Genomic DNA, 27,982 nt, shown 5'->3' on the forward strand with positions numbered 1-27,982 from the left:
GTAAATAGTGCTGCAGTAAACATACGTGTGCATGTGTCTTTATAGTAGAATGATTTATAATCCTTTGGGTATATACCCAGTAATGGGATTGCTGGGTCAAATGGTATTTCTGGTTCTAGATCCTTGAGGAATTGCCACACTGTCTTCCATAATGGTTGAACTAATTTACACTCCCACCAACAGTGTAAAATGTTCCTATTTCTCCACATCCTCTCCAGCATCTGTTGTTTCCTGACTTTTTAATGATTGCCATTCTAACTGCCATTAGATGGTATCTCATTGTGGTTTTGATTTGCATTTCTCTAATGACCAGTAATGATGAGCTCTTTTTCATATGTTTGTTTGGCCACATAAATGTCTTCTTTTGTGAAGTGTCTGTTCATATCATTTGCCCACTTTTTGATGGAGTTGTTTTTTTCTTGTAAACTTGTTTAAGTTCCTTGTAGATTCTGGATATTAGGCCTTTGTCAGATGGGTAGCTTGCAAAAATTTTCTCACATTCTGTAGGTTGCCTGCTTACTCTGATAGTTCTTGTTGTTGTTGTTTGTTTGTTTGTGTTTTTTTTTCCTGTGCAGAAGCTCTTTAGTTTAATTAGATCCCATTTGTCAATTTTGGCTTTTGTTGCAATTGCTTTTGGTGTTTTAGTTATGAAGTCTTTGCCCATGCCTATGTCCTGAATTGTATTGCTTAAGTTTTCTCAGAGATTTTATGGTTTTAGGTTACATATTTAAGGCTTTAATCCACCTTGAGTTAATTTTCATATAAAGTGTAAGGAAGGGGTCCAGTTTCTGTTTTCTGCATTTGACTAGCCAGTTTTCCCAGCACCATTTATTAAATAGGGAATCGTTTCCCCATGGCTTGTTTTTGTCAGGTTTGTGAACAATCAGATGGTTGTAGATGTGTGGTGTTATTTCTGAGGCCTCTGTTCTGTTCCATTAGTATATATCTCTATTTGGGTGCCAGTACCATGTTGCTTTGGTTACTGTATCCTTGTAGTATAGTTTGAAGTCAGGTAGCATGATGCCTCCAGCTTTGTTCTTTTTGCTTAGGATTGTCTTGGGTACACGGGCTCTTTTTTGGTTCCATATGAAATTTAAAGTAGTTTTTTCTAATTCTGTGAAGAAAGTTAATGGTAGCTTGATGGGAATAGCATTGAATCTGTAAGTTACTTTGGTCAGTATGGCCATTTTCACGATATTATTTCTTCCTATCCATGAGCATGGAATAGTTTTCCATTTATTTGTGTCCTCTTATTTCCTCAAGCAGTGGTTTGTAGTTCTCCTTGAAGAGGTCCTTCATGTCCCTTGTAAGTTGTATTCCTAGGTATTTTATTCTTTGCAGCAGTTGTGAATAGGAGTTTACTCATGTTTTGGCTCTCTGCTTGTCTATTATTGGTGTAGAGGAATGCTTGTGATTTTTGCCCACTGATTTTGTATCCTGAGACTTTGCTGAAGTTGTTTATTGGCTTAAGGAGTTTTGGGGCTGACACAGTGGGGTTTCTAAATATACAATCATATCATCTGTAAACAGGAATAATTTGACTTCCTCTCTTCCTATTTGAATACCCTTTCTTTCTCTTGCCTGATTGCCCTGGCCAAAACTTCCAATACTATGTTGAAATGGAGTGGCCAGAGAGGGCAGCCTTGTCCTGTGCCAGTTTTCAAAGAGAATGCTTCCAGTTTTTGCCCATTCAGTATGCTACTGGCTATGGGTTTATCATAAATAGCTCTTATTATTTTGAGATGTTCCACCAATCCCTAGTTTATTGAGAGTTTTTAGCATGAAGGGATACTGAACTTTATTGAAGGCCTTTTCTGCATCTATTGAGATAATCATGTGGTTTTTGTCATGGGTTCTGTTTATGTGATAGATTATGTTTATTGATTTATGTTTGTTGAGCCAGACTTACATTCCATGGATGAAGCCAAATTGATCGTGGTAGATAAGCTTCTTTATGTGCTTCTGGATTTTGCCAGTATTTTATTGAGAATTTTTGCATCAATGTTCATCAGGCTATTGGTCTGAAATTTTCTTTTGTTGTCTCTGCCAGGTTTTGGTATCAGGATGATGCTGGCCTCATAAAATGAGTTAGGGAAGAGTCCTTCTTTTTCTCTTGTTTGGAATAGTTTCAGAAGGAATGGTACCAGCTCCTCTTTGTACCTCTGGTAGAATTCGGCTGTGAATCCGTCTGGTCCTGGACTTTTTTTGGTTGGTAGGCTATTAATTACTGCCTCAATTTCAGAGCCTGTTATTGGTCTATTCAGGGATTCAACTTCTTCCTGCTTTAGTCATGGGAGGGTGTATGTGTCCAGGAATTTATCTATCTATTCTAGATTTTCTAGTTTATTTGTGAAGAGATGTTTATAGTATTCTCTGATGGTAGTTTGTATTTCTGTGGGATCAGTGGTGATATACCCTTTCTCATTTTTTGTTGTGTCTATTTGATTCTTCTTCTTTATTAGTCTGGCTAGTGGTCTATCTATTTTGTTAATCTGTTCAAAAAAAAAAAAAAACCAGCTCCTGGATTCACTGATTTTTTTGAAGGGTTTTTCATGTCTCTGTCTCCTTCAGTTCTGCTCTGATCTTATTTATTTCTTGCTTTCTGCTAGCTTTTGAATGTGTTTGCTCTTGCTTGTCTAGTTCTTTTAATCATGATGTTAGGGTGTCAGTTTTAGATCTTCCCTGCTTTCTCATGTGGGCATTTAGTGCTGTAAAGTTCCCTCTACACACTGCTTTAAATGTGTCCCAGAGATTCTGGTATGTTTTGTCTTTGTTCTCATTGGTTTCAAAGAACATCTTTATTTCTGCCTTCATTTCGTTATTTACCCAGTAGTCATTCAGGAGCAGCTTGTTCAGTTTCCATGTAGTTGTGCAGTTTTGAGTGAGTTTCTTAATCCTGAGTTCTAATTTGATCGCACTGTGGTCAGACAGACTTTGTTATGATTTCCATTCTTTTGCATTTGCTGAGGAGTGCTTTACTCCCAATTTTGCGGTCAATTTTAGAATAAGTGCTATGTGGTGCTGAGAAGAATGTATATTCTGTTGATTTGGGGTGGAGAGTTATCTGTAGTTGTGTATTAGGTCTGCTTGTTCCAGAGCTGAGTTCAAGTCTTGAATATCCTTGTTAATTTTCTGTCTCATTGATCTAATATTAACAGTGGGGTGTTAAAGTCTCCCACTGTCTCTTTGTAGGTCTCTAAGAACTTATTTTACGAATCTGGTGCTCCCATATTGGGTGTACGTATATTTAGGATAGTTAGCTCTTGTCGTTGCATTGATCCCTTTACCATTATGTAATGCCCTTCTTTGTCTTTTTTGATCTTTGTTAAAGTCTGTTTTATCAGAGACTAGGATTGTAACCCCTGTTTTGTTTTTTTTTTTTTCTTTCCATTTGCTTGGTAAATTTTCCTCTATCCTTTTTTTTTTCTTTTGAGCCTATTTGTGTCTTTGCATGTGAGATGGGTCTCCTGAATACAGCACACTGATGGGTCTTGACTCTATCCAATTTGCCATGCTGTGTCTTTTAATGGAGCATTTAACCCATTTACATTTACGCTTATTATTATATGTGAATTTGATCCTGTCACCATGATGCTAGCTGGTTATTTTGCTGATTAGTTGATGCAGTTTCTTCATAGTGTCATTGGTCTTTATATTTTGGTGTGTTTTTGCAGTGGCTGGTGTCAGTTTTTCCTTCCCATATTTAGTGCTTCTTTCAGGAGCTCTTGTAAGACAAGCCTGGTGTTGACAAAATCGCTCAGCATTTGCTTGTCTGGAAGGGATTTTATTTCTCCTTCACTTATGAAGTTTAGTTTGGCTGGATATGAAATTCTGCAATGAAAATTATTTAAGAATGTTGAATATTGGCCCCACTTTCTTCTAGCTTGTAGGTTTCTGCAGAGAGATCCACTGTTAGTCTGATGCGCTTCCCTTTGTAGGTAACCTGAACTTTCTCGCTGGCTGCCTTAAACATTTTTTCCTTCATTACAACCTTGGAGAATCTGATGATTATGTGTCTTGGGATTGCTCTTGAGTAGTATCTTAGTAGTGTTCCTGAATTTGAATGTTGTCTTTAGGATAGGTCTTGCTAGGTTGGGGAAGTTCTCCATGATATCCTGAAGTGTGTTTTCCAACTTGGTTCCATTCTCCCTGTCACTTTCAGGTACACCAATCAATCGTAGGTTTAGGGTTTAGTCTTTTCACATCATCCCATATATCTTGGAGGCTTTGTTCCTTTTCATTCATTTTTCTGTAATCTTGTCTCTTCTTGCCTTATTTCAGTAAGTTGATCTTCAATCTCTGATACCCTTTATACCACTTGATTGATTTGGCTATTGATACTTGTGTATGCTTCATGAAGTTTTCGTGTTGGGTTTTTCAACTGCATCAGGACGTTTATGTTCTTCTCTAAACGGGTTATTCTAGTTAGCAGTTTCTGTAACCTTGTATTAAGGTTCTTAGCTTCCCTGCGCTGGGTTAGAACATGCTCCTTTAGGTCACAGGACGTTGTTATTACCCACCTTCTGAAGCTGATGTCTTTCAATTTGTCAAACTCATTCTCCATCCAGTTTTGTTCCCTTGCTGAAGAGGAGTTGTGATCATTTGGAGGAGAAGAGGCATTCTGGTTTTTGGAATTTTCAGCATTTTTGCACTGGTTTTTTGTCATCTTCATAGATTTATCTACCTTTGGTCTTTGAGGCTGATGACCTTTGGATGGGGTTTTTGTGGGGGGCTCCTTTTTGTTGATGTTATTGCTTTCTATTTGTTAGTTTTTCTTCTAACAGTCAGGCCTGTCTTCTGGACTTTGCTGGAGGTCCACTCCAGATCCTGTTTGCCTGGGTACCACCAGCATAGGCTGCAGAACAGCAGAGATTGCTGCAGCTCCTTTCTCTGGAAGGTTTGTCCCAGAGGGGCACTAGCCTGATGCCAGCCAGAGCTCTCCTGTATGAGGTGTCTCCCAGGTTGGAGGCATGCGGGGTCAGGGACCCACTTGAGGAGGCAGTCTGTCCCTTAGCAGAGCTCGAGTGCTGTGCTGGGAGAATCTTCCTTATCAGGATTAGCTGCACTCTTCAGAGCCAGCAGACAGGAATGTTTAAGTCCGCTGAAGCTGCGCCCACAGCTGCCCCTTCCCCAGGTGCTCTGTCCAGGGAGATGGGAGTTTTATCTATAAGCCCCTGAATGGGGCTGCTGGAGAGGCAATTTTTATACACAAAAAGTAACAATTGTTATTCTGTCCTTCCCCTCCACAAATAAAAAGGAAACAGGAAGCAGCAGATCAACAAATAAAACTGACCACAACCAATGTTTATTCTTGATTTGTCACCACTCTTTTCATGGCTTGTTTTCTTCCACATGTTAAATATATAAAAACCAAAACTTTATTAACATACAAATAAAGAAAACATGCGCAGCATGTATGCATGACAGGTAGTGAGGAAACCCGGCCAGCTGACTGGTTCCTGCACCAAGGTTTGCAGAGTAGGTTGTGTTTGAACATCTTCTGTGGGTCTGTGTCATTTCCAAGTTGAAGAATTTCAACCAAAGAGCAACATGTCACATTGGTTAAAGACAGTTAATGACACAGAAGCGTTTCTGTTCATACTAAGGGAAAAGGCTGTTCTTTTATTTATTTCTTTTTCCTGAGTCTTCACTTTTTTCTTCTCTGACAAATGTTTGAAATTCAGTGAAATACCAAAGGAGACAAGGATGAAGGGGACACAGGATGGAATCAGAAAAAAACACAAATGGAATCCAGGAAGTTCTATGGGAAACAACTGATATATCTCCTTGATAAAGAAAAATTGTACAGAATATTTAATGAGTCTGTCTTGCCCCAAAAGGGAAAAACACAAGTAGCTATTTGCAGAGAGGAGAAAATGTCATGGGAAAATGAAAAATATCTCTAATGTCTATGTAGCACATAAAATATCTAAGTAGGCGAGTACAGTGGTTCACACCTGTATTGGGAGACCAAGGCAGGCAGATCACTTGAGGTCAGGAGTTCAAGACCAGCCTGGCCAAGATGGTGAAAGCCCATCTCTACTAAAAATACAAAAATTAGCTGGGAGTGGTGGCAGGTGCCTCTAATCCCAGCTAGTCAGGAAGCTGAGGCAGGAGAATCACTTGAACCCAGGAGGCAGAGGTTGCAGTGAGCCAGGATCGCACCACTGTACTCCATTCTGGGTGACAGAGCAAGACTCCATCTCAAAAAAGAAATATTTAGTAAATATTAAAGGACAAGAGGGAATATCTGTTTAAAAAAGCATAATGCATATGTTAGATGAAAAGTAATAGGATGAGATGGTCGTTATTGAAATAGCACTTGCTGTATAAATTCAAACATTCCTTTTCAAATTCAGCTTCTCAGAGGTTTGACTTCAGATGCTTGAGCACTTTCAACATTATCTTTGCCTTTATCTGTCTTCATGCGGATAAACACAACTGCTAAAATTATACCTAAAAGAAAAAACCCAGGGTCAAATAAATGGGATCTTTTAAAATGTACTGTCACATTCAGTTATAAAGTAGTATCATGGTAGGAAAAAAAATGACTCAACTTCATTTTTGTATGTGGTTCAACAAAGTTTCACTGTCCTAGTGAATAAAGGACTCTAGTCATTGGCCTTTGTAGAGAAATGAGCTTATCATTTATCCTGTTGTATGTATCAAGTTCCAAATCAGAGCTGACTTAGCACTTGCTGGATCTTGCCCTAAGAACATAGGACCTAATGTCCCACACTATGGAGTGTATAAGCACCGACAAAGTTCCTGAACTTTATATATACTTAATGTTGATTATTCTTCCCCTTTACTAGAGAAAACAATACAATTAGCACAACCAGAAAGCTGTTCTCTGATCTGCTCACCTCCCTGAAGCTGATTTTCATTGTATCCACACCAACTATCGCATTTCTTTGGGCACCTTCCTCTTGGATCTGGCCTCTGTTGCTGTGGGACCTTGGGTAGACTACTCAAGCTTCTTGGTTTCTCTTACCTGATACATCAAAATTACACTGTGCAGCTCAGCACTGATTGTGTACTGTCAAACAGAGTCCACTATGAAGAAGGGAGTTGTTTTAAGGAAATTAACCTGCTAGTAAGTTTATAGGAGGAATCATGGCAGAAAGGACTGGATGCTCAGAAACTTATAATTGCAGCCCTATCTTGAAAAGAATAAGGGAATGAAACTGTAAAATCCTATTCTATTTCTGGATGTTTCCAAACTCAAGCAGTCTTTAACTTGTGGTAAGATTATGGAATTAAGTTGATATGTTAGGAAAATTGCTATCTGATGTGTAAATTCAAAAACCCTTTCAAGGTGGGAGGGCAAATAGAATAAGAAAAGGCACAGAGGCAGAAGGGACCTTATGTAAGTGAGTGGGACCTCAAAAAGCCAGTGCAATTACCATGAAAAGTGTGCAGCAGATGGCGGTTCTCAGGGAGGAATGATGATCACCATGCACACATTAGGATGGGCAGTGGCCATGATGTGAAGGACCTCCCATGCCATAGGGAGTCTGGACTGAAGGGTATAAAGAAGTGAGACCCCCTTTAGATGCATGAATCAGAGTCCAGTGTGACACAATCATGGGAGAAAAGACCAGATGCTGAGAGAACAATCAATAATACTTAGAATAATCCTAGTCCTTCTTTTAAAAGAAAAAGGATATGAAACCATAAACCCCTTCACTCAGGTACCCATGAAATAATGAAGTATCTATTTCTAATGCTTAACTTGTGGTGGGGACAACAGTTGAAAGAGGGCAATTACTATATATAGGTTGAGTATCCCTAATTTGAAAATCTCTAATCTGAAACTTTTGGGGGACCAACTTGATGCCACAAGCAGAAAATTCTACACCTGACCTCATGTGACAGGTTGCAAGCAAAACTTGGTTTCATACACAGTATTATGTAAAATATTGTATGAAATACCTTCAGACTATGTGTATAAAATGTTTATGATCATGTGAATTTTGTGTTGAGACTTGGGTCCCATCCCCGAGATATCTAATCATGTATTTGCAAATGTTCAAAAATCTGGAAAAATCCAAAATCTGAAACACTTATGCTCTCAAGCATTTTGGGTAAGGAAACACTTGGAATAGGCACTGAGTTGTTCGCAAAAAAGAAAAAAACAGCTAGATCAGGGGATTCTACTGTCTAGCCAAGCCAGGGGCTATGGCAGAGGCTGTGGTCATGATGCAATGGGTTATTCTGGGTAATAAAGAATCAGGTTTCTATGCATAGGGAAGTTCTGCACTATACATTTCAGGTATCTCAGCATCATCACTAGAAGGCTAACTTCAGCCTGTAACAATAATGGCAGGTGAGACCATAAACTCTGGTGTAGGATCTGTGTATGTCACTGTTTCCTCTACATCAACACAGTGCTTGACACATGGTACCACTACTGTATTTTTTCCCTCTTTATCACAAAAGCTTTGTAACTAGGCATAATATATAACAATTGATGACCATAAATCCCCTTATATTTCTAAATTAATAAGGCAATAGAGACAGAGGGTGGTACTAAAGCTGTAACTCCAAGAAAGTCTGATGTAATTTGCTGGTGATCTACCTTCTCAGCTATTGCCTGGGTTGCCATTTGAGCAGCCACCAGACCAATCCAGGAAGACAGGCCCTGAGATAAGCTCACATTTCTGAGGCCCAGGATATGACTCTTTGAATTAAGAAATTACACTCACCAATGACCAGAAGAGTGGTCAGCAGTATACCAACTGCCATGCCCACAGTGGGTATCCCAGGCTGGTGACCTGCTGGCCGGAAACAACCATCTTCCCCACAACTGCAGAATGTAACTGAAAAACAGGACAGTATTTGGTAGGATAAATTCTCAAGTGAATAGTTGCAGAATCCCATATCAAAGACAAGAATCTCTTCAAATGGCCCATGGTGACAGATACTAGCCTGAGTTGCCTATAGCAGAATATCTACCTGTTAAAGAAACAGTGCTTTCCAAGGGTGGCCGACCCCCATCATTGATGCGGATCGAGACAACATATTCCTTCTCCTCAAAGTCTGTGTGCCTGGTAGACAGTCGGGCATGAGTACCTGCCAGGACAGGAAAAAAACACAAAAACAAAAACATGTGAAAATACAACTTCAGACCCTGGATTAGCGGGAATAAAGCTCATTTTGTATCACATACTAAGGTTGACTGGAACATGGCTGGATATGAGTTAAACTGCCCAAAGTATCATCCACATCATTCCACATGTATCTTCCCATAAGGTAAGAAAGAGTTAAAGCATCCTTTAAGTTCTTAATTCATGATTTCTCTGTAGAAATTTATACTAAATACAGTCAATTATCATTTGTAGCACTTATGTTCTATAGTTGCCCCAAACACTGAATTAATGAATGCTGAACCATTGCTCCTAGAGGAAAGACAGAGTTAGTTTCCTGTGAGCTTCTAGTCACATTTTCCCTAATTGATCAATATATAACCTTGGTTTTTTGTGTGTTTCTGTTTAAAGATATCTTATTTAACATATATTGTTCATTCTAACATTTAACTCACATCTAACAGCACTAAAACTTCCTGAACAAAGCTTATCAAACACACGTTTAGGTTGGTGGAAAATAATTACAGTTTTGGACATTACTTTTAATCTGTGACCCAAACCACAATTTTTCTCTGTAAGGCACACATCACAGCCTTCCTGTGCTTAGGAACTCTAGATAGCACTTCAGCACTATAGTTCAGAGCCATTTTTTTTAAATCATGGGTCATCTTTTAGGTTTGACCCTGTGTGTGTGTTTTTAAATACTTTAAGTTCTAGGGTACATGTGCACAGTGTGCAGGTTTGATACATAGGTATACACGTGTCATGTTGATATATTGTACTCATCAAACTCGTCATTTACATTAGATATTTCTCCTAATGCTGTCCCTCCCCCAGCTCCCCACCCCCGGACAGGCTCCAGTGTGTGATGTTCCCCACCCTTTGACCAAGTGTTCTCATTGTTCAATTCCCACCTATGAGTGAGAACATGCAGTGTTTGGTTTTCAGTCCTTGTGATAGTTTGCTGAGAATGATGGTTTCCAGCTTCATCCATGTCCCTGCAAAGGATATGATCATCCTTTTTTATGGCTGCATAGTATTCCATGGTGTATATATGCCATATTTTCTTAATCCAGTCTATCATTGATGGGCATTTGGGTTGGTTCCAAGTCTTTGCTATTGTGAATAGTGCTGCAATAAACATACGTGTGCATGTGTCTTTGTAGTAGCATGGTTTATAGTACTCTGGGTATATACCTAGTAATGGGATTGCTGGGTCAAATGGTATTTCTGGTTCTAGATCCTTGAGGAATCGCCACACTGTCTTCCACAATGCTTGAACTAATTTACACTCCCACCAACAGTGTAAAAGCATTCCTATTTCTCCACATCCTCTCCTGCACCTGTTATTTCCTGACTTTTTAATGATTGCCATTCTAACTGCCATTAGATGGTATCTCATTGTGGTTTTGATTTGCATTTCTCTGATGACCAGTGATGATCATGTTCATGTGTCTGCTGGCTGCATAAACTTCTTTTGAGAAGTGTCTGTTCATATCCTTCACCCACTTTTTGATGGGGTTATTTTTTTCTTGTAAATTTGTTTGAGTTCTTTGTAGATTGTGGATATTAGCCCTTTGTCAGAATGGTAGACTGCAAAAATGTTTTTCCATTCTGTATGTTGCCTGTTCACTCTGATGGTAGTTTCCTTTGCTGTGCAGAAGCTCTTTACTTACATCCCATTTGTCAATTTTGGCTTTTGTTGCAATTGCTTTTGGTGTTTTAATCATGAAGTCCTTGCCCATGCCTATGTTCTGAATGGTATTGCCTAGGTTTTTTTCTAGGGATTTTATGGTTTTAAGTCTAACATTTAAGTCTTTAATCCATCTTGAATTAATTTTCGTATAAGGAGTAAGGATCCAGTTTCAGAACCTATCCAGAAATTATACATATTACATAAATTGTGGGAAAAGACATGAATGAAACAGTTATTATATTCTATATGTTCAAGAAGCTACAAGACTAAGAAGTGTAGATAGATACAGAACATTTTAAAAACACGAGTTAATTTATAGAAGAAAACTACAAAGTTTGATATAAAAATAGACTAGGTTGGATTAATGGCTATAATATAGCCATTGAATGTAGCAGAAAAGACAGTAAACTTGAAGATACAGAAATAAAGCTATCCAAAAAGAAACAGAAAAAAAAGTAAGCTTTGAGACAACTTCAGGTGGCCTAATACATGTGTAATCAAATTCCTGAAAGCCAAGAAAGATAGATAGTGCAGAGAAAAACATTTTTGATAAGACAATGGCTAATATTTTTTCCATGTTTGATGAAAACTCCAAATCCTCAGATCCAAGATGATCATCAAACTTCAGGAACAAGAAAAATGAATAAAACACCACCAAGGCAATATAAGCATCAAATTACTTAAAACTAATAAGAGAATATCTTAAAAACACCCAGAGAAAAAAGAATACAAACATTCAATGGAACAAGGAAGAACCATAGTGGGCAGGGCACCCCTGGTGGCTCACGCCTATAATCCCAGCACTTTGGGAGGCCTGGGCAGGCGATTACTTGAGGCCAGGAGTTTGAGACCAGTCTGGCCAACATGGAAAAACCCTGTCTCTGTGAACCTGTAATCCCAGCTACTAGGGAGACTGAGTCACGAGAATCACTTGAACTTGGGAGGCTGAGATTGTGCCACTGCACTCCAGCCTGGGCGACAGAGTAAGACTGTCTCAAAAAAAAAAAAAAAAAAAAAAAGTGGTGAAATACCTTTGAAGTACTACAAGAAAAAAATGTCTAAATTTAAAATTATTCTAATCATGTTTTCTGGTTATGATGTAATTAAATTAGAAGTTAGAAAGGTATAGGAAATATTCCCAGAATATCTGGAAACTAAATAACACACTTCTAAATAACACATGATGACAAAAGAAATCTAAAGGGAAAACACAATGTATCAAATTTTGTGGGCCAGGCATGGTGGTTCACTCCTGTAATCCCAGCATTTTGGGAGACTGAGGTGGGAGGCTCACTTGAACCCAGGAGTTTGAGACAAGCCTGAGCAACATACTGTGACCCCCATCTCTACAAAAAATTTAAAAATAAAAAATTAGCCAAGTGTGGTGGCTCATACTTGTAGTCCCAGCTACACGGGAGGCTGAAGCAGGAAAGCTCGTCTGAGCCCAGGAGTTCAAGGCTGCAGCAAGCCATGATCACACCACTGCACTGCAGCCCGGGTGACCGAGGCCCTGTCTATTTAACAAAAAGATCTCAAAGTAATGGCATCAGCTTCCACCTTAATGAAAACAACAAGAACAAAAACACAATGTAAGAAGAATAAAGGAAACAATATAAGATCTGGCCAGTGAAATATAAAACAAAAGCAGAAAAAAATGAAACCAAAAGCTGGTTCTTTGAAAATATCAATAAAATAAACTTCTAGCCAGATTATCAGGAAAAAAGATAATTTGCCAATATCAGAATGAGCGATATCACTATGTATTCTACAGATATTAATATCATGAACTATATCAATAAATTAGATTAATGAAATAGATGAATTATTTGAAAGGTACAAGCTAACAAGCTCAACCAAAAAGAAATATATAAATTGAATTTTTCTATATCTATAAAATAAAATTGAATTTGTAGTTAAAACTTCTTAAAAATACACCAGGCCCAGATAGCTTTACTGGCAAATTCTTTCAAGCTTTAAGAAGAAATACCACTTTTATGCAAACTTGACCAGATAATTGAAGATAAACAGGTGGAATCCTTCCTCATTCTACAAGGCAAAATATATAGACAGACCAACATCCCTCATGAATATAGATGCAAAAATTAAGTTTTAGCAAATCCAACAATACATAAACATGGTAATATTTCATCACTAAGTAGGTGTTATCCCAGGAAGGTGATTTTAGATTCAAAACTTGATGTAATTCATCAATTAATAGGCCCAAAAAATCAAATCAGCCACATAGTCAATACATGGAGCAAAAGCACTTGAACAATTTAATATCCATTTCCAATTTAGAAAAAAAAAAAAAACCACCTTCAAATAGGAATAAAAGTCAAAGTCCTCAACCTAATAAAGATCACCTACAGAAATAAACCCCACAGCTAATGTCTACTTAATGGTGAAAGGCTAAATGCTTTCTTCCTAAGATCATGAACAAGCCAAGTATTTCTGCTCTTACTACCTCTATTTGACATTTCACTGAAGGTTTCAGCCAGTAATAAACAAAAGGCATACAGATTGAAAAGGAAAAAGTCAGTATTCACAGACAACATGATTGTGTAGAAAATCTATGAAATCTAAAAAAACAAGGTCAGCAAGGCTGTAGAATACAGATCAGTATACAGAAATCATTACATTCCTATATCTAGAAATATTTAAAATATCAAAAATCTGAAATGCTTAGGGAAAATTTTGCAAGAACTATACACTGAAAACACATTGCTGAAAGAAATTAAAGAGCTAAATAAATGGAGACATATACCACGTTCATGAGTTGGAAGACTTAATTTTGTTAATATGTCAGTTCTCCTCCAGATTCCCCAATAGATTCAACACAATCTCAACAGGAAGGAACGGGCTACATTCTAAAATTTATATAGCAATGAACAAGACAGAATGAAGGAATTTTGAAAAAGAACAGTCAGAAAAATTAATCTACCTGATTTCAAGCCTTATACAGCTACAGTAATCAAGACAATGTTTTATTGGTATAAAAATAAACAGATTGATGAAACAAAAAAATCCAGAACTAGATTTATATATAGGTGGTCACTTGATTTTTGCCAAAGTTGTTAAGATAATTCAATGTAAAAAGGATGTTTTAAACAAATGGTGTTAGAACAGTTAGATAGCTATGTTAAAAACAATCAAGTTTGGTCTTTACCACACCCCGTATGCAAGAATATCTCAGCAATATTATGGGTTTGGTTCCAGATCACTGCAATAAAGCAAATAGCTCAGTGAAGCGAGTCACACAAATTTTTTGTTTTTCTACTGAAATAACAGCTTATATTATACTCTGGACTGTTAATAGCATCATACCAAAAAAAAAAAAAAAAACCCTAATGTCCATACCTTAATTTAAAAGTACTTTGTTGCCAAAAAATGCTAATGATTATCTGACCCTTCAATGAGTCAATCTTTTTGCTGCTAATCATTTCCTGTCTCAATGTTGGTGGTTGCTAAAGGCTGGGGTGGCTGTGGCAATTTCTGAAAATAAGACAACAATGAAGTTTGTTGCACTTATTGACTTCCTTTCATGAGAGAGTTCTCTGTAGCATGTGATGCTGGCTGATGGCATTTTACCCACAAGAGAACATCTTTCAAAAATTGGAGTAAATCTTCTCAAACACTGCCACTGTTTTATCAACTATGTTTATGGAATATTCTAAATCCTTGCTTGTTATTTCAACAATGTGCATGGCATCTTCACCAGAAGCAGATTCCATTGTTCAAACAAGCAAACAAAACCCACATTGTTCAGTTGTAAGAAGCAACTGTCATTCATTCCAGTTTGATCATGAGATTGCAGCAATTCAGTCACATCATCAAGGTTCTGCTTCTAATTCTAGCTCTATTGTTTTTTTCACCACATTTTCAGCGACTCCTCTGCTGAAATCTTGAACCCCTCAAAGTCATCCATGAGGGTTGGAATCAATTTCTTCCAAACTCCTACTAATGTGTATATTTCAACCTCCTCCCATGAATCACCTTTTTTAAGATGTCATCAAGAATCAAATGTTCTTGATGACATCTAGACTGGTGAATCTTTTCAGAAGGCTTTCAATTTACTTTGCCCAGATCCATCAGAGGAATTACTATCTAATAGCAGCTATTACCTTATGAAATGTATATCTTAAATAATTTGAAAATCAGAATTACTCCTTGATCTGGGGCCTGCAGAATGGATGTGTTAGCAGGCATGAAAACAACATTCATTTCCTTGTACATCTCCACCAGAGCTCTTGAGTAACCAGGTGCATTGTCAATGAGCAGTAATATGTTGAGAGGAATCTTTTTTGGGAGAGAGGAGGTCTCAACAGCGGGCTTAAAATATTCAGTAAACTATGCTGTAAACAGATGTGCTGTCATCTGGGCTTTGTTGTTCCGTTGACAGAGCACAGACAAAGTAGATTTAGCATAATTCTTAAGGGCCCTAGTATTTTAGGAATGCTAAATTAGGGTTGGCTTTAACTTAAAGTCACCAGTTGCATTAGTCCTAATAAAAGCCAGCCTGTCCTTTGAGGCTTTGAAGCCAGGCATTTACTTCTCTAGCTATGGATGTCCAAGATAAAGATGGCATTGTCTTCCAAAAGAAGGCTGTTTTATCAACATTGAAAAGCTTGTTTATTGTAGCCAGTTTCATTAATGATCTCAGATCTTCTGGATTACTTGCTTCCACTTCAATTTGCTGCATCACTTTGCACTTTGTTATAGAAATAGCTTCTTTCCTTAAACATCATAAATCAACCTCTGCTAGCTTCAAATTTTTATTTTGCAGTTTCCTCACCTCTCTCAGTCTTCACAGAAGTGAGGAGTTAAGGCCTTGCTCTGGGTTAGATTTTGGTTTAAGGGAATATTGTTGCTGTTTTAATCTTCTATCCAGACTCCTCAAACTTTCTGCCTTAATGGCAATAAGGCTATTTTGCTTTATTATTATTATTATTATTATTTGTGTGTTCACTGTAGGTTCACTTTTAATTTCCTTCAATAACTTTTCTTTTGCATTCACAACTTGGCTAAGCATTTCATGCAAGAGGCCTAGTTTTTGGCCAATCTTGGCTATGAACATAACTTTCTCACTAAGCTAAATCACGTCTAGCTTTTGATTTAAAGTGACAGATGTGTGACTCTTCCTTTCACCTGAACACTTATATGCCATTCTAAGGTTATTAATTGGCCTAATTTCAATATTGTGTCTCAGGCACAGGGAGGCACAAGGAGAGGGAGAGACATGAAGCTCCACAACTTAATCATATACCTCCCATATGACCAAGCCATTCTACTCCTCAGTATTTAACCAAGAAAACTGCAAACGTATGTCCCTACACAAAATATTTGTTCACAAATCCTCACAGCAGCTTTGTAATAGCAAAAGTTGGAGTTACAATCAACCAGTGAACAGGTATAGTTCAATGGAACACTACCCCTCAATAAAAAGGAATGAGGTATTGATACATGTAATAACACAGATACATCTCAAAATGAGATGAAAGAAACCAGACCAAAAAAGGTATACATACTATACTATACTATACTATTCTATTCAGATAAACTTATTGGAAATGAAAACTATAGTAATGGAAAGCACATTGATGGTTGCCTGGGGAGAGAGGATGGGTGGGAAGCAGAGATTATAATAGGGCATGAAATATCTTCTGGGGGTGGTAGAAAAGTTCATTGTCTTGAATGTGTTGATGGCGTCAGTGGTATTTACACATAATCAATTCTCATAAAATTGTATACTTTGAATATATATATAAAATATTCAATCTCAAAGTTTTTAAAAATTTCTATAAAATCTGCTTTCCATCTGTCATTGAAAATTTTGCAAATGATGCTTAGGTCATCCAACTGTTCATCTACACCAAGGGAATGCTGTGCGGTCATAATAAGCCTGGGGCTTTGTCCCCTCTGGAGTCCTTCCCTGGGCAAGCTTCCAAAGCATGAACTTCCTTCCTGGAACATGAGAGAAAGCTCTGTGCTGAGTACTGCAAACCCACCAAGTTAAATAAAACCTACTTTCATCATCCATCTGTGTTTTTTCCCATGTATTTCTGACAACTCACCATTGATTTTGGAAACTTGCCAGTCGTTCTGTAGGCTTTCACTGGCGATGGAAAATGTAAAGTGGGGACCCCGAAATAAGTGCTGATCATCATCAGTAGCCTCGAAAATGAGACTTCCAGGTGCACTGAGGGGATGGCAGAAGTACAAGTCCATGTAGTCCTTGGCCAGCCTGGGAGGGTTGTCATTCACATCCGTAAGGATCAGGTGGAACTGTGACACAGAGCTCAAGGAAGACCCCCCTAAGGAATTGAATGATTGAAACATGGGATCAGCTCACTCATTTTCCTCTTAAATAGAAGGGTTTCCCTTTCTTTAAAAGTCAAGCAGTTAGGTACACTGAGATGCTAGAAAGAAGACGAGCTTTTAGAATCAAAGACCTAGTTTTGTTACTGGTGAAAAAGTCTTATTGACCATCATCATAATAACTAAGATCTATGTGCTAATATTTTACATATATTACTTCACAATAATTCTGAAAACTGAGCTCAGAAGTTGTGTAACTTGCTCAAGGCAGAGAGGTTTTCAATCCAAGAGGTCTAACTCCAGCACTCACACCTTCACTTGCTCCTCACCAGGCCTTAGCATGTTAGTTGAGTTTTCTAAGCTTATTTTCTTCAGCTGTGTAGCTTTGCAAGAATCCCGAATATGAGTGAATGTTCTGGAAAATAGTAAAAGCCTCCACAGACATTATGTAGTATATGACAGGAGTGAAAAACTTGGATCTGCAGCATAACCGGTTGGTAGCTATGTAATCTTGGGCAGTTACTTAATTTCTCAGTGCTTTGGTTCCCTCGTTCATAATATGTGGTCAAGAATAGCACCTACCTTATAGTGTTGCATGAGGAGTAAGTTATTACAATAAGTGCTCGTTATGGGGCTGTCAGTGCAACATAAACACTGACTGTTATCGTGTCCTCCCCGACACCAATCACAGACATTGTTTCTACAACTTCTGACTCTGACCTTGTTTGATTCCAGTAATGTTTTCTTGCTCCTGCTTCATTTCCAGTAAACCCTGTTTTCTTACTTTTCGTCTCAACATCGTCTATGTCCATGACTACACTTAACCAAAGGAGAAAAGGCCGCTGTGTTCTTGAAGTCATTGTATCTATTTATATCATGTCAGTGCCAAAAACTAAAAACAGAACAGGGTTTTGGACCCTGGTTTTGATTTCTGAAACTTCTAGAATGTGAGAGACTCTTGGGACACATCCAGAGTGAAGTTCTGATCCCCATGCTATGAGAAAGGGGTGTGCACAGCATAAAGGCTCAGCCAGAACCTGCCTGCTGCTTCACTGGGAGCTTTTAAATCAAGAGTTAAATGTATACAATGCGATAGTGGAATGTGCTTCACTCAAGCAAGAGACAGAAACAGAGGGCCTGTCCGCTCACACACACCCTTCCCAAGCTGGCACGCGGTTCTGCATTCTACCCTTTTTGGTTTGCCTTGACTGAAGTAATTTTGTTTTTCTTAATCTTTCTGCATGCAGGGGCCATTTTTATGATTCCTGTCTGTTCTCCATTTAGCTCTCAACCCTGGGCCTCACATTTTGAAAGTTTTTTTTTTCAGGGCTGTGGTGGGTGGGGGGGTCTAAAAACATTTATTGAGTAATTTGTTTAATTCTCTTTTTTGGCAAACCTGGCAGATACATTTACTAGCTAATTAGAGCCTGATCAACATTGGATCAACAGATTTCCGACTCGTATGTCTGAAAATTCCATTAAAATGCAAAGAAACTCTGTGTTAGTGGCCAGGCTTATTATTGGGTAAACATACTATTCCTATGAATTTATTTTTATTTAAAAAAGTTCTCTGGAACTCCACATTTGGAGCCAGCAGGCAATATATATCACCACAACTGAAATAAATAGGATGCAAAGATTATACAGAAATGGCTCAAACATCCTGGGCTTTTCTGTATAACAGTCTTTCCTTTCAAAAGTTCACCTGATTTCGTCAAAACACAGATACCCTGGTTCACCCAAACCTATGGAATCAGAATCTCCAGGGGTGGACTCCTAGTGTCCATATTCAACAAACTCCCTGGGGATTCTGACACATATCAAAGTAGAGAATATTTCATAAAACATTTTCTGCTTCAAAAAGGATGAGAGTTACAATTTAAGGTTGAAGGAGCAAGTGGTGGTCTAGGTGAACAGGTAAGTGGTTTGACTCCACTCACAGCTCCTGGGAGAAACCCACAACCACATTGGAAGAAGGGAGGTAGTTCAGCCAGGGACACAGAACCCTCTAGAAGAGGCCGTAGCCCCTACAGGAAACCAGAGTGAGCAGCAGCCCTGCTGGGGGCACAGGTGTTTTTCACCTTTAACAAAACCATGAAGGGGCCCAGCGTGGTGGCTCATGCCTGTAATCCCAGAACTTTGGGAGGCGGAGGCAGGCAGATCACCTGAGGTCAGAAGTTTGAGACCAGGCTGGCCAACATAGTGAAACCCTGTCTCTTCTAAAAATACAAAAATTAGCCAGGCGTGGTGGCAGGCACCTGTAACCCCAGCTACTCGGAAGGCTGAGGCAGGAGAATTGCTTGAACCCAGGAGGCGGAGGTTGCAATGCGTGGAGATTGCACTACTGCACTCCAGCCTGACAGAGTGAGATTCCATCTCCAAAAAAAAAAAAAGGAAGATATGAGCACTCCCTTATACTTTTGTACCTTTCTCATCCTTCCACTTTAATGTTGTGATATTCTGGTGCTTTGGTTCTGTCAGTTTTCTTATCCTCCCTTCCATTTCAACCCAAGTATCTTCTGATAATCTATGTTCCTTTTTATTTTTTTTGCTTACCTACTTCAGTGGCCACCACTTGTACCCGATATGGACTTCCAGCTTCTCTGTCCAATGGAGCCACACTAAAGATCTCACCAGTCACATGGTCAATTTTAAGCCAACCTCTTGTGTCTCCTCTCAGTGAATAGCTTCATCAAATGAAAAGAGCAAAAGAAAGCCTGCATTACTTTGCATGAAAGTGTGAAGCTAGTTCGTGCATCAACTAAATGTTTGTGCATCCTTTAAATATGTTGTAAATAATATACAAATAATGTTAACGATAATCTCAACATTTGTATATTATTTACAACATATTTAAAGGATCTATTATCTCATATTATTAATGCTTTATTTGCATTTCATCTGTCTTCAAAAGGATTTGTTCATCCTTAAAACATGGTGTTTGTGCTTGTGTTAGGAAGGGTATAGTTCAAAACTTCTGGGGAAAGTAGCTAAACTTTTCTGGCAATCAAAGAATTCAAATTAAAGTAACCCAGAAGTATCTTTTAAAACATCTTAGCAAACCACCCATCTAGAAAATTTGAACAGCCAGTGGTGGAAACGTTGGGTAAGATGGGTGGATACTTATAGACCCTGGTAACACAGTGAATTCCTCATCCAACAAACATATATTGAGTGCTGAGGAAGATCAGGCAGTGGACCAAGGGAGGTGGTCACAAAAAGGGCCTCTCAGGCAAGTGAAAGAGATAGACAGATGAACAGATAATTCCAATAACACGTGGTTAACACAACAGAGGGGGCCCTATGGAATCCAAGACAAGTTTACAGGAATCAGCAAAGTCTTTCTGAAGATGTTAAAGGCAAGAAGAGGATGCTTCAAGCAGAAGGAAGAGTGTGAGCTACAGCACCAAGGGCCAAGGAACAGCATGGTGAGTGTGGGGTCAGGCATTTCAGCAGCGCTGGGGTATACATGGGAAGCAGAAGCCACAGAGATTTGAAGAGCCAGATTATAAGAAGCAAGGGGCAGCCAGCCAATGATTTAAGCAAGGTGACCTGGCCATATTTGTGTTTTCAACAGAGCTCATTGGTAGGTGTGTGGAAGTTGAGAGAGACAAGACTAGAACCACAGGAAAACCAATGGTACAGCCCTTTAAAAAGCAACACATCATAGTCATGACGATGTCCATGTCTTTAGAGCAAATAATTCCACTCCTGGAAATCTTACCTAAAAAAAAACCAATCTAATCAAAGTTTAAAAAGAATTACATGCATACATCTATTGAAAGCATTTTCTATAATCAAAAATACTAGAAGCAACCTACATGTCAAAGAATAACAGAATGATTAAAAATTATGATGTGTTAATTTCCCACAATGTATTTTTTTAAGTATATTCCATACGCCAAACACTGTGTTAGGTTATAAATATGGGTAATGAATATGAAACCCTTTATACTTCGGATTTCATCCTGAAAGAGATGGAATGCTTTGGAGCATTTTGAAAGAGGAGTCAGATGATCTGATTTACTTTTTTAAAAGGTCACTGACTGCAATTCAGTGAGTAGATTCAGGGTGGGGTGGGGGATGGCAGAGGTAAGGATGAATCCAGAACAGACACAGTGGTGCCTTTGAGTAGGCTGGAAGCGGGGAGAAGCAGGTGGATTCTGAATATATTTCAACAGAAGAATCTATAATATTTGCTGAAGGATTGGATTCAGATCCACTGGCTGCTAATTGATTTTAAGTTTGTGGAGCTTGAGAATTAAATTACTCAGAGCAACACTGGAGTCATCCTTAATTCTTAACAGACTTATTACTCATGTCTGAACTATTGATTATTCCTTACTCCTGAAACACTTCCTTCATTTGTCTTCTGGAACTGTACCTTACAGAACACCTCTTCTCAGTCTCCCTTGCTAACCTCCTCTTCCTGACCTCAACTTAATTGTATATGTATCCTTTCCTTGTTTCATCACGGTAATTTTCTTACGTGCCTTTATTTTTCCCACTGATAAACTTTTTTATTCTCATCTTTGACCAATGATTTTTATAGTATTTTCGTGAAGAAGGTAGGAACTTTTGTGAAATAAATGGTATAAAGATTAAAAACAGTGTCTCCTCATAATTTTTGACTCAGTAGTATCTACACTAAACCATAGAGTATATCCCCTACTGTTCTTTCTTCTCTATAAAACTACAGAAGTAGTTAGAGTAAAACTGTAGGTGGTAACCTTGCTTCTCAATGATCAGATAAAGGTCTTAGAAGTGGATCCAAGTGCCTGAAGGACAGCTCAATGGGAGGCAAGACTCCCTCCAGATGTTTAGAGAAAGTTAAGGAATTGTCTGTCATTCATAGCCACACGCATGATTTAAGTCATGCTGAAATATTTATTATGCCATAGACAGGAGGTGTAATGTACAACAGCAGCAAAAGATCTGAGTTCAAGTCTTATTAACTACATGATCTTAAAGATTTTATAGATATTATACAGATATATACAAACATATTTCTTAAGCAAATTAATCATCATTGTACTTTTTAAGGAAAACTGTGTGGGTCTTATTGAACTGAAAAAAAGGAATTGCTAAGATGGAAATGTTTATACATTTTGTTCAGCCACCTCAGCCAGAGCACCAGCTTCTCCAGGGGTGCTCTTTGGAGCCAAGGAACCTATGTATCCTACATCCAGAAGATTCCCTCAGCCCTGTAAGTTGGCATGGTCTGTCCAGTTGGGCCTTGGTCTCTCTGTCTAGATCTCCAATACACCTTTAAGGCTGGAACCCTTTCTTAAAGCCAGCCTAGATAACTGGCTCAGACACAGGGCCTGGTTCATCTTGTCTCTCTCAGAGGTAAACCTCACCTGAACCATCCAGCTCTCAGCTGAGACCTGAAGCTCATGGGCTGGAATGGAACCTCACACTGCTTCCCACTTGTCTGAGACTAGATGCTTATTGATGAACCACCATCCCTCGGAATGCCCCCAGGGTGTTGACACCTTCCTAAACCAAGGCCAAGTTCATCATTGCTGGGTGTGCTGTGAGGGTCAGCCCTGGAGTCAGTGCAGGCCAGCTCCTCCTCCTCCTCCCCACTGACTTTGGTGACCACGCAGCCAGGCCTGCCCAGCACTGTTGCCCTTTACCTTATGTCCAGACCTTCTGGATCCTTGGCAGTCACATTGCCCACTTTAGTGCCTATAGCTACATCCTCACTGACTTTCGCTTGGAATACGTATTGGGAAAATTCAGGTGCTTCATTCACATCTGTCACAAAAAGCGTGAACTTGGCAAAAGAACTTGCATTGTACGTCACACCAGACACTAGAGGCTCAGGATTTTCTGCTTTGAACACAATGTTGGAAATAGCTGCTGTTTCAAAATCAAGAGGCTGTGTAGGAGAAAGAGAGAAAATTAATTTTGGGGTGATTAGATTCATTCCCTATGCTTCTTAAACTCTCATATATTCAATATATGATATTGGGAAAACTGGATATCCACATGCAGGAGAATGAAATTAGACTATCTTATACCATGTATGAAAATCAGTTCAAAATAGATTATAGACAAAACATAAGACCTAAAACTGTAGCACCACTAGAAGAAAACATAGAAGAAAACTCTGACATTGGTCTTGGCAATGATTTTTTTAAATTATTTTTTATTTTTGAGATGGAGCCTCATGCTCTGTCACCCAGCCTTTAGTGCAGTGGTGCGATCTTGGCTCACTGCAAGCTCTGCCTCCCGGGTTTGTTCAAGTGATTCTCCTGCCTCAGAATCCCAAGTGGCTGGGATTACAGGCACCCACCACCACGCCCGGCTAATTTTTGTATTTTTAATAGAGACAAGGTTTCACCATGTTGGCCAGGCTGGTCTCAAATTCCTTACCTCAAGTGATCTGCCCGCCTTGGCCTCCCAAAGTGCTAGGATTACAGGTATGAGCCACCATGCCTGGCTGGAATAGAAGTTTATCTGACACTCAGTTCTAGAGGCTAGAAAGCCCAAGAACATGGTACAAGCATCTGTTGAGGACTTTGTGCTGTGTTATCCTATGACAGAAGGGCAAACCATCTCACGAGATAGAGGAAACTCACCCTTTTATTTTTAGTAGAGATGGGGGTTCTGCCATGTTGGCCAGGCTGGTCTCAAATTCCTGACCTCAAGTGACCCGCCCACCTCAGCCTTTCCCCATGCATGCACCAACACACACCATCACAACTCACTCTCTAGTTCCTAAGTGCTGTGGCATGATTTTTCACGTGGAAGGGTAGGAACTGTGTGTGAAGACTCAGGGTCATTTGAGATAGAAAAAGCAATTGAAATTTGTTCAAATATGTAAGAGAAAATCATGTAGGCCAACTAAGTGTGAAAAAAGAGGTTGTTCATAGTGATAAGCACCCACTGTCTGCAGGGCCTGGCCCTCGTCGACCTCGTGATTGCTACATGTGGTCCATGGTTCAGTTTGGGCTTCTCCCCCTGAAGTGGAGGTGGGCAGAGCAAGCTGGAGTTTCTGACTCACAGGACCCACTCCCAGTGTCAGGGGATGACAGAACTGTCCAGTTGAGATAAAAGCTTAGTAGGCCAAGCAGGAAGGCAGCAGCCCCCAGAATGAGCCTGTGATGGGGACAAAGGACACAGTTCTCTGTTCCTGTCCAGTTCAGCAAAGTCCGGGCCCAGGCAGGCAGCACAGCTGTCCATATGCTTAGGCAGAGCACGTGCATCCATCCTCACCATGAAGCAGGTCCTAAGCACCCTCCCTGGCTTTTCCTCATTCCATCACTGGTCCCAGAGGCAATGGTTTAAAGAAATGAGACACTGTATGTGCAAATGAGAAGCAGCCTGTATTACCAGAAGAGAACGTGCAAGGCTGAGAGTGGAAAGAGAAGACTGTATGGCGAGCTGAGGAGTTGGAACTTCATCCTTGACTAACAAAGTCAGATCTGTGTCTTAGAAAGATAACTCCAGGAGCAGCTGCATGCGGGATGGATTCGAGGTGATCCACACTGGGGCAGGAAGACTAGCTAGAAGGCAGTGTCAGTGTTCCCTAAGCACTGGATGGAAGAACGAATGAAAAGCAGCAGCCTACCATTGAGAATTCTATTCACATAACTTCCACACCTGGAGAAACATCAACTCTTCTGGAGAAATTATAAATGGAAGATGCTACATTAGCAAATGGTAATCAGCAGAGCTGAGCCAAGAACAAGCCTTGTCCGGCCATGTGCATTGTTTTTCATGACATGGGGATATGACTGCAAGACCAAGTCAAGAGACCTGCACTGCCTCTTGGAATGGCCTCAGTCCCATCTGGCAAGACATATTTAAGTTAACTGAAAAAACCTGCTCACACCACAATTCCTTTTGTGCACACAACTGCCTGAAAGGTCAAACCTAGTGATTTAGATTCAACTTGGAGGCAAAGAAAATGCTGAAGGAGAGGGGCTGTGAGACTGGGATATTTACCATTTTCACTAGCGATCACTGATGAGATCAAAGTGTGCACATTAGTTTTCCAGATGACATTTGGGCTAGTTAAAAATAGCTAGTGAATTGAGAATTCAAAAAGATCAGCCATAGTGGAGAAGTGACAAAATTTGCCAGTTAATAAAAGGCAGAACCCTGAATTTCAAGAAACAGGATCCCAGGAGAGGTATTTGAGCCAGGCAGGGTTCAAAGAAATAGCTTTCCTGCTCATGACACACATTTGGCCCCAAGAGCATGATAACCAACCACACGAGAGGCTGGAGCTTGGGCAGCAGTAAATACAGAGCAGGGAGCATTTCTGACAGTTGTTTAATCTGAAGGATCGCTTTGGGCACTTGCCAAAATTATTCATTTCCAGGCTTTCCCCTTGAGAGACTGAGGCTGCAGTCCTCAGTATGCACCATTTGACTCTTTAATTAGGCAAGTTTGGCCCCCTTAGGAGAAAGCATACCTGTCCACAGGTAGAATCCTAGCTCTAATTAATTAGAATCAAGTGATGACACATGTTTAAGTTTGCAACCTGCTGGATGCTGTGTTAGGAACTATATACGTACTTTTGCATTTAATTCTTCAACATCCTTACTAGAAAGGTGCTACCATTTTACCCATTTTTACAGATTGGAAAACTGGGGCCTGAGAGGTTACATCATTTGGTCAAGGCCACAAGCTAGTAAGTGGCAACACCAGGACTCACAGAAATTACATCCTGAGAGGAGCTGGAGACGTGGAGTCAAGTTCCCAGCTCTGCCATCACCAGAAGGCCTGACTGTACCTTGCTGTGGGCCTGAATTTCTGCCTCCCTCAGAATCAGTAGGAGAAGCAAGAGAGTTTATGCAAACAGACTATAGTTGCCATGTATGAGTCCCTTGGTGAATTTTACCTGTGATTAGCACATTTGTAATTCAGATGAACTGTTAATGATATAATTGTGATTAACAAACTTAATTTAAACGTTTAAAAATTATTAACACAGTAGTTCAGAACAGTGGTAGTCCCTTGATGGCTTAATAGGCAAGGACTTAGAAGACAAAGCCATACATAAAAAACCAAATTATATAGTCTATAAAACACTTCAATAACAAATAGTATGGCTACATACCTTTGTTATATTTTTATTCTATATCCTAGTGGGGAATTGGCTAATATTTAGTGTATCCTAATCAAGAATCCACAGTCCAGGGTTGGTTGTTGCTTAGCATCTGAAAGAACCTAATCCAAGATCTGTATCCCAGAGGTAGCTATGATAGCCAACACTATCTCAATCAGAACTAGAAGGTTTGTTAATTAGCAAAGTGATCTTACAAATAAATTTTCTTGGTGATATGAGTGGTGTCCGAGATATGCACTTTGGGCCAGGCGCAGTGGCTCAAACACCTGTAATCCCAGCACTTTGGGAGGCTAAGGCAGGTGGATCACTTGCGCCCAGGAGTTCAAGACCAGCCTGGGCAACATAAGGAGACCCCATCTCTACAAAAATAAAAAATTAGCTGGGTGTGGTGGCACATGCCTGTGGTCCCAGCTACTCAGGAGGCTGAGGTGGGAGGATTACTCAAGCCCAGGAGGTTGAGGCTGCAATGAGCTATGACTGTGGCACTGCACCTGTCTCAGAAAAAAAGATATGCTGTTTGGTTAGTGTATCCCTTAGTCATTGTGAACAGGAGTATAGATATCTGGCCTGGCCAGCAGATTATACCCTGCAGAGTTCCAGGGCTCAGTTCTGTTCTGCCAGTTATCTCCTGCCTCTGGATGGTCGAACAAACCCACTTGCTCAAGGATTGTTATCACAGTGCCCAAGGGACAGACAGCTGGGATGTCATAGGCCTAAAGCACAGGTTGGATGATCACCTATGTGTCTGCTTGTTCATAATTGTATATGGGACAGAATTCATTTATTCATTAAGTCAAGCAATATTTATTGAACCTCTAATATATGCTAGGAGATATAATAGACACTTGAAATAGAATCACATATAAAGTAAGGATGTGACAAAGACTTTGGTCAGAGGCCTACTCTACTGTAGCATACCTCTCGTGTTAGGTTGTGAGGGAGGGTACTTATAGCTCTCACCCACCGCTAATCATTGAGGTAGGTGCCAATATCTCCCTAAAAGGGCCCATTAACCACAAATGGCCAAGTTAAACCGCTGTTTAAAAAAAGATGACATATGGGCCTTGTTCATTCTGGGATGGATAGGCCTCTATCTTCCCTTAGATTCCTAGAGAGCTCTGGTCCTGCAAAAGGATAAAAGAAAGTTGCCCCCGTCACCTGCAAAGGAATACCCCAACCCACTGCAAGCTCTGAAAAGTGCCCTTCCCTTTATCCTTTCTCTCTGTGATTTCCTCTCTCCGTGTAGACTGCTGTGAGCACAAGAGGAGGTTGGCATGGTACCTTTTCCAAATGTCAGATTCACACACAAGGCTAAGGCTTTGAGCTGGTCCACAGCAACCTCTCTGCTGAAATGCAGCAGGGTCCTTGGTTCGAGCTGGAATGTTTGGTAACAATGGGATCAGAATTCCAAGACTCTGTCCCAGGGCTTGCTTTAGCACTAGTGCTTTTTCCTCTGTGCTTCTGTCCATTTTCTGTGAAATTATTCTATTTTGTCTTCATTTTTAGCCTCTTTCAGTTTTCTTTTATTCTAGCTCAAAACTGTACTCCAGAGCTTTCTTTTGCAGTTTCCAGCACACTGCACTGCAAACCTTAAACAATTAGCCACCCTTGCAAATTCTCTCTGGCCCTTTTTAACAGCAAGGTTTCACTCTCTCCCCTAGGAAAGTATCTTAACTGTAAGTACATTGGATGGCATTGAGTGCTGCTTCCAATTGAGTCATCTGGTAAACCCATGACATGCTCTAAACACAGATGAGGCAGCCACAGAGAAAAGAGTCAAGATTCAGGTGTACATGG

The 27,982-nt window shown here is 39.7% G+C and overlaps 1 protein-coding gene across 2 annotated transcripts in view; it reads right to left on the bottom strand.

Annotated features, from left to right (window-relative positions):
• Positions 1–5,275: 5,275 nt before the first annotated feature.
• CDH17 (cadherin 17) overlaps positions 5,276–27,982 on the bottom strand; it is a 78,767-nt gene continuing 56,060 nt past the window's right edge. For both annotated transcript variants that reach the window (XM_028852777.2, XM_077943862.1), the window contains exons 13-18: positions 22,740–22,984; positions 19,657–19,787; positions 16,857–17,096; positions 8,959–9,075; positions 8,709–8,822; positions 5,276–6,456 (exon numbers count right to left, since the gene is read on the bottom strand). In XM_028852777.2, coding sequence (XP_028708610.2) covers positions 6,356–6,456; positions 8,709–8,822; positions 8,959–9,075; positions 16,857–17,096; positions 19,657–19,787; positions 22,740–22,984 — 948 coding nt within the window. In that variant the 3' untranslated portion in view covers positions 5,276–6,355. The remainder of the gene's footprint in view (positions 6,457–8,708; positions 8,823–8,958; positions 9,076–16,856; positions 17,097–19,656; positions 19,788–22,739; positions 22,985–27,982) is intronic.

Source organism: Macaca mulatta, chromosome 8, assembly GCF_049350105.2.
Source record: "Macaca mulatta isolate MMU2019108-1 chromosome 8, T2T-MMU8v2.0, whole genome shotgun sequence".
NCBI lineage: Eukaryota > Metazoa > Chordata > Mammalia > Primates > Cercopithecidae > Macaca > Macaca mulatta.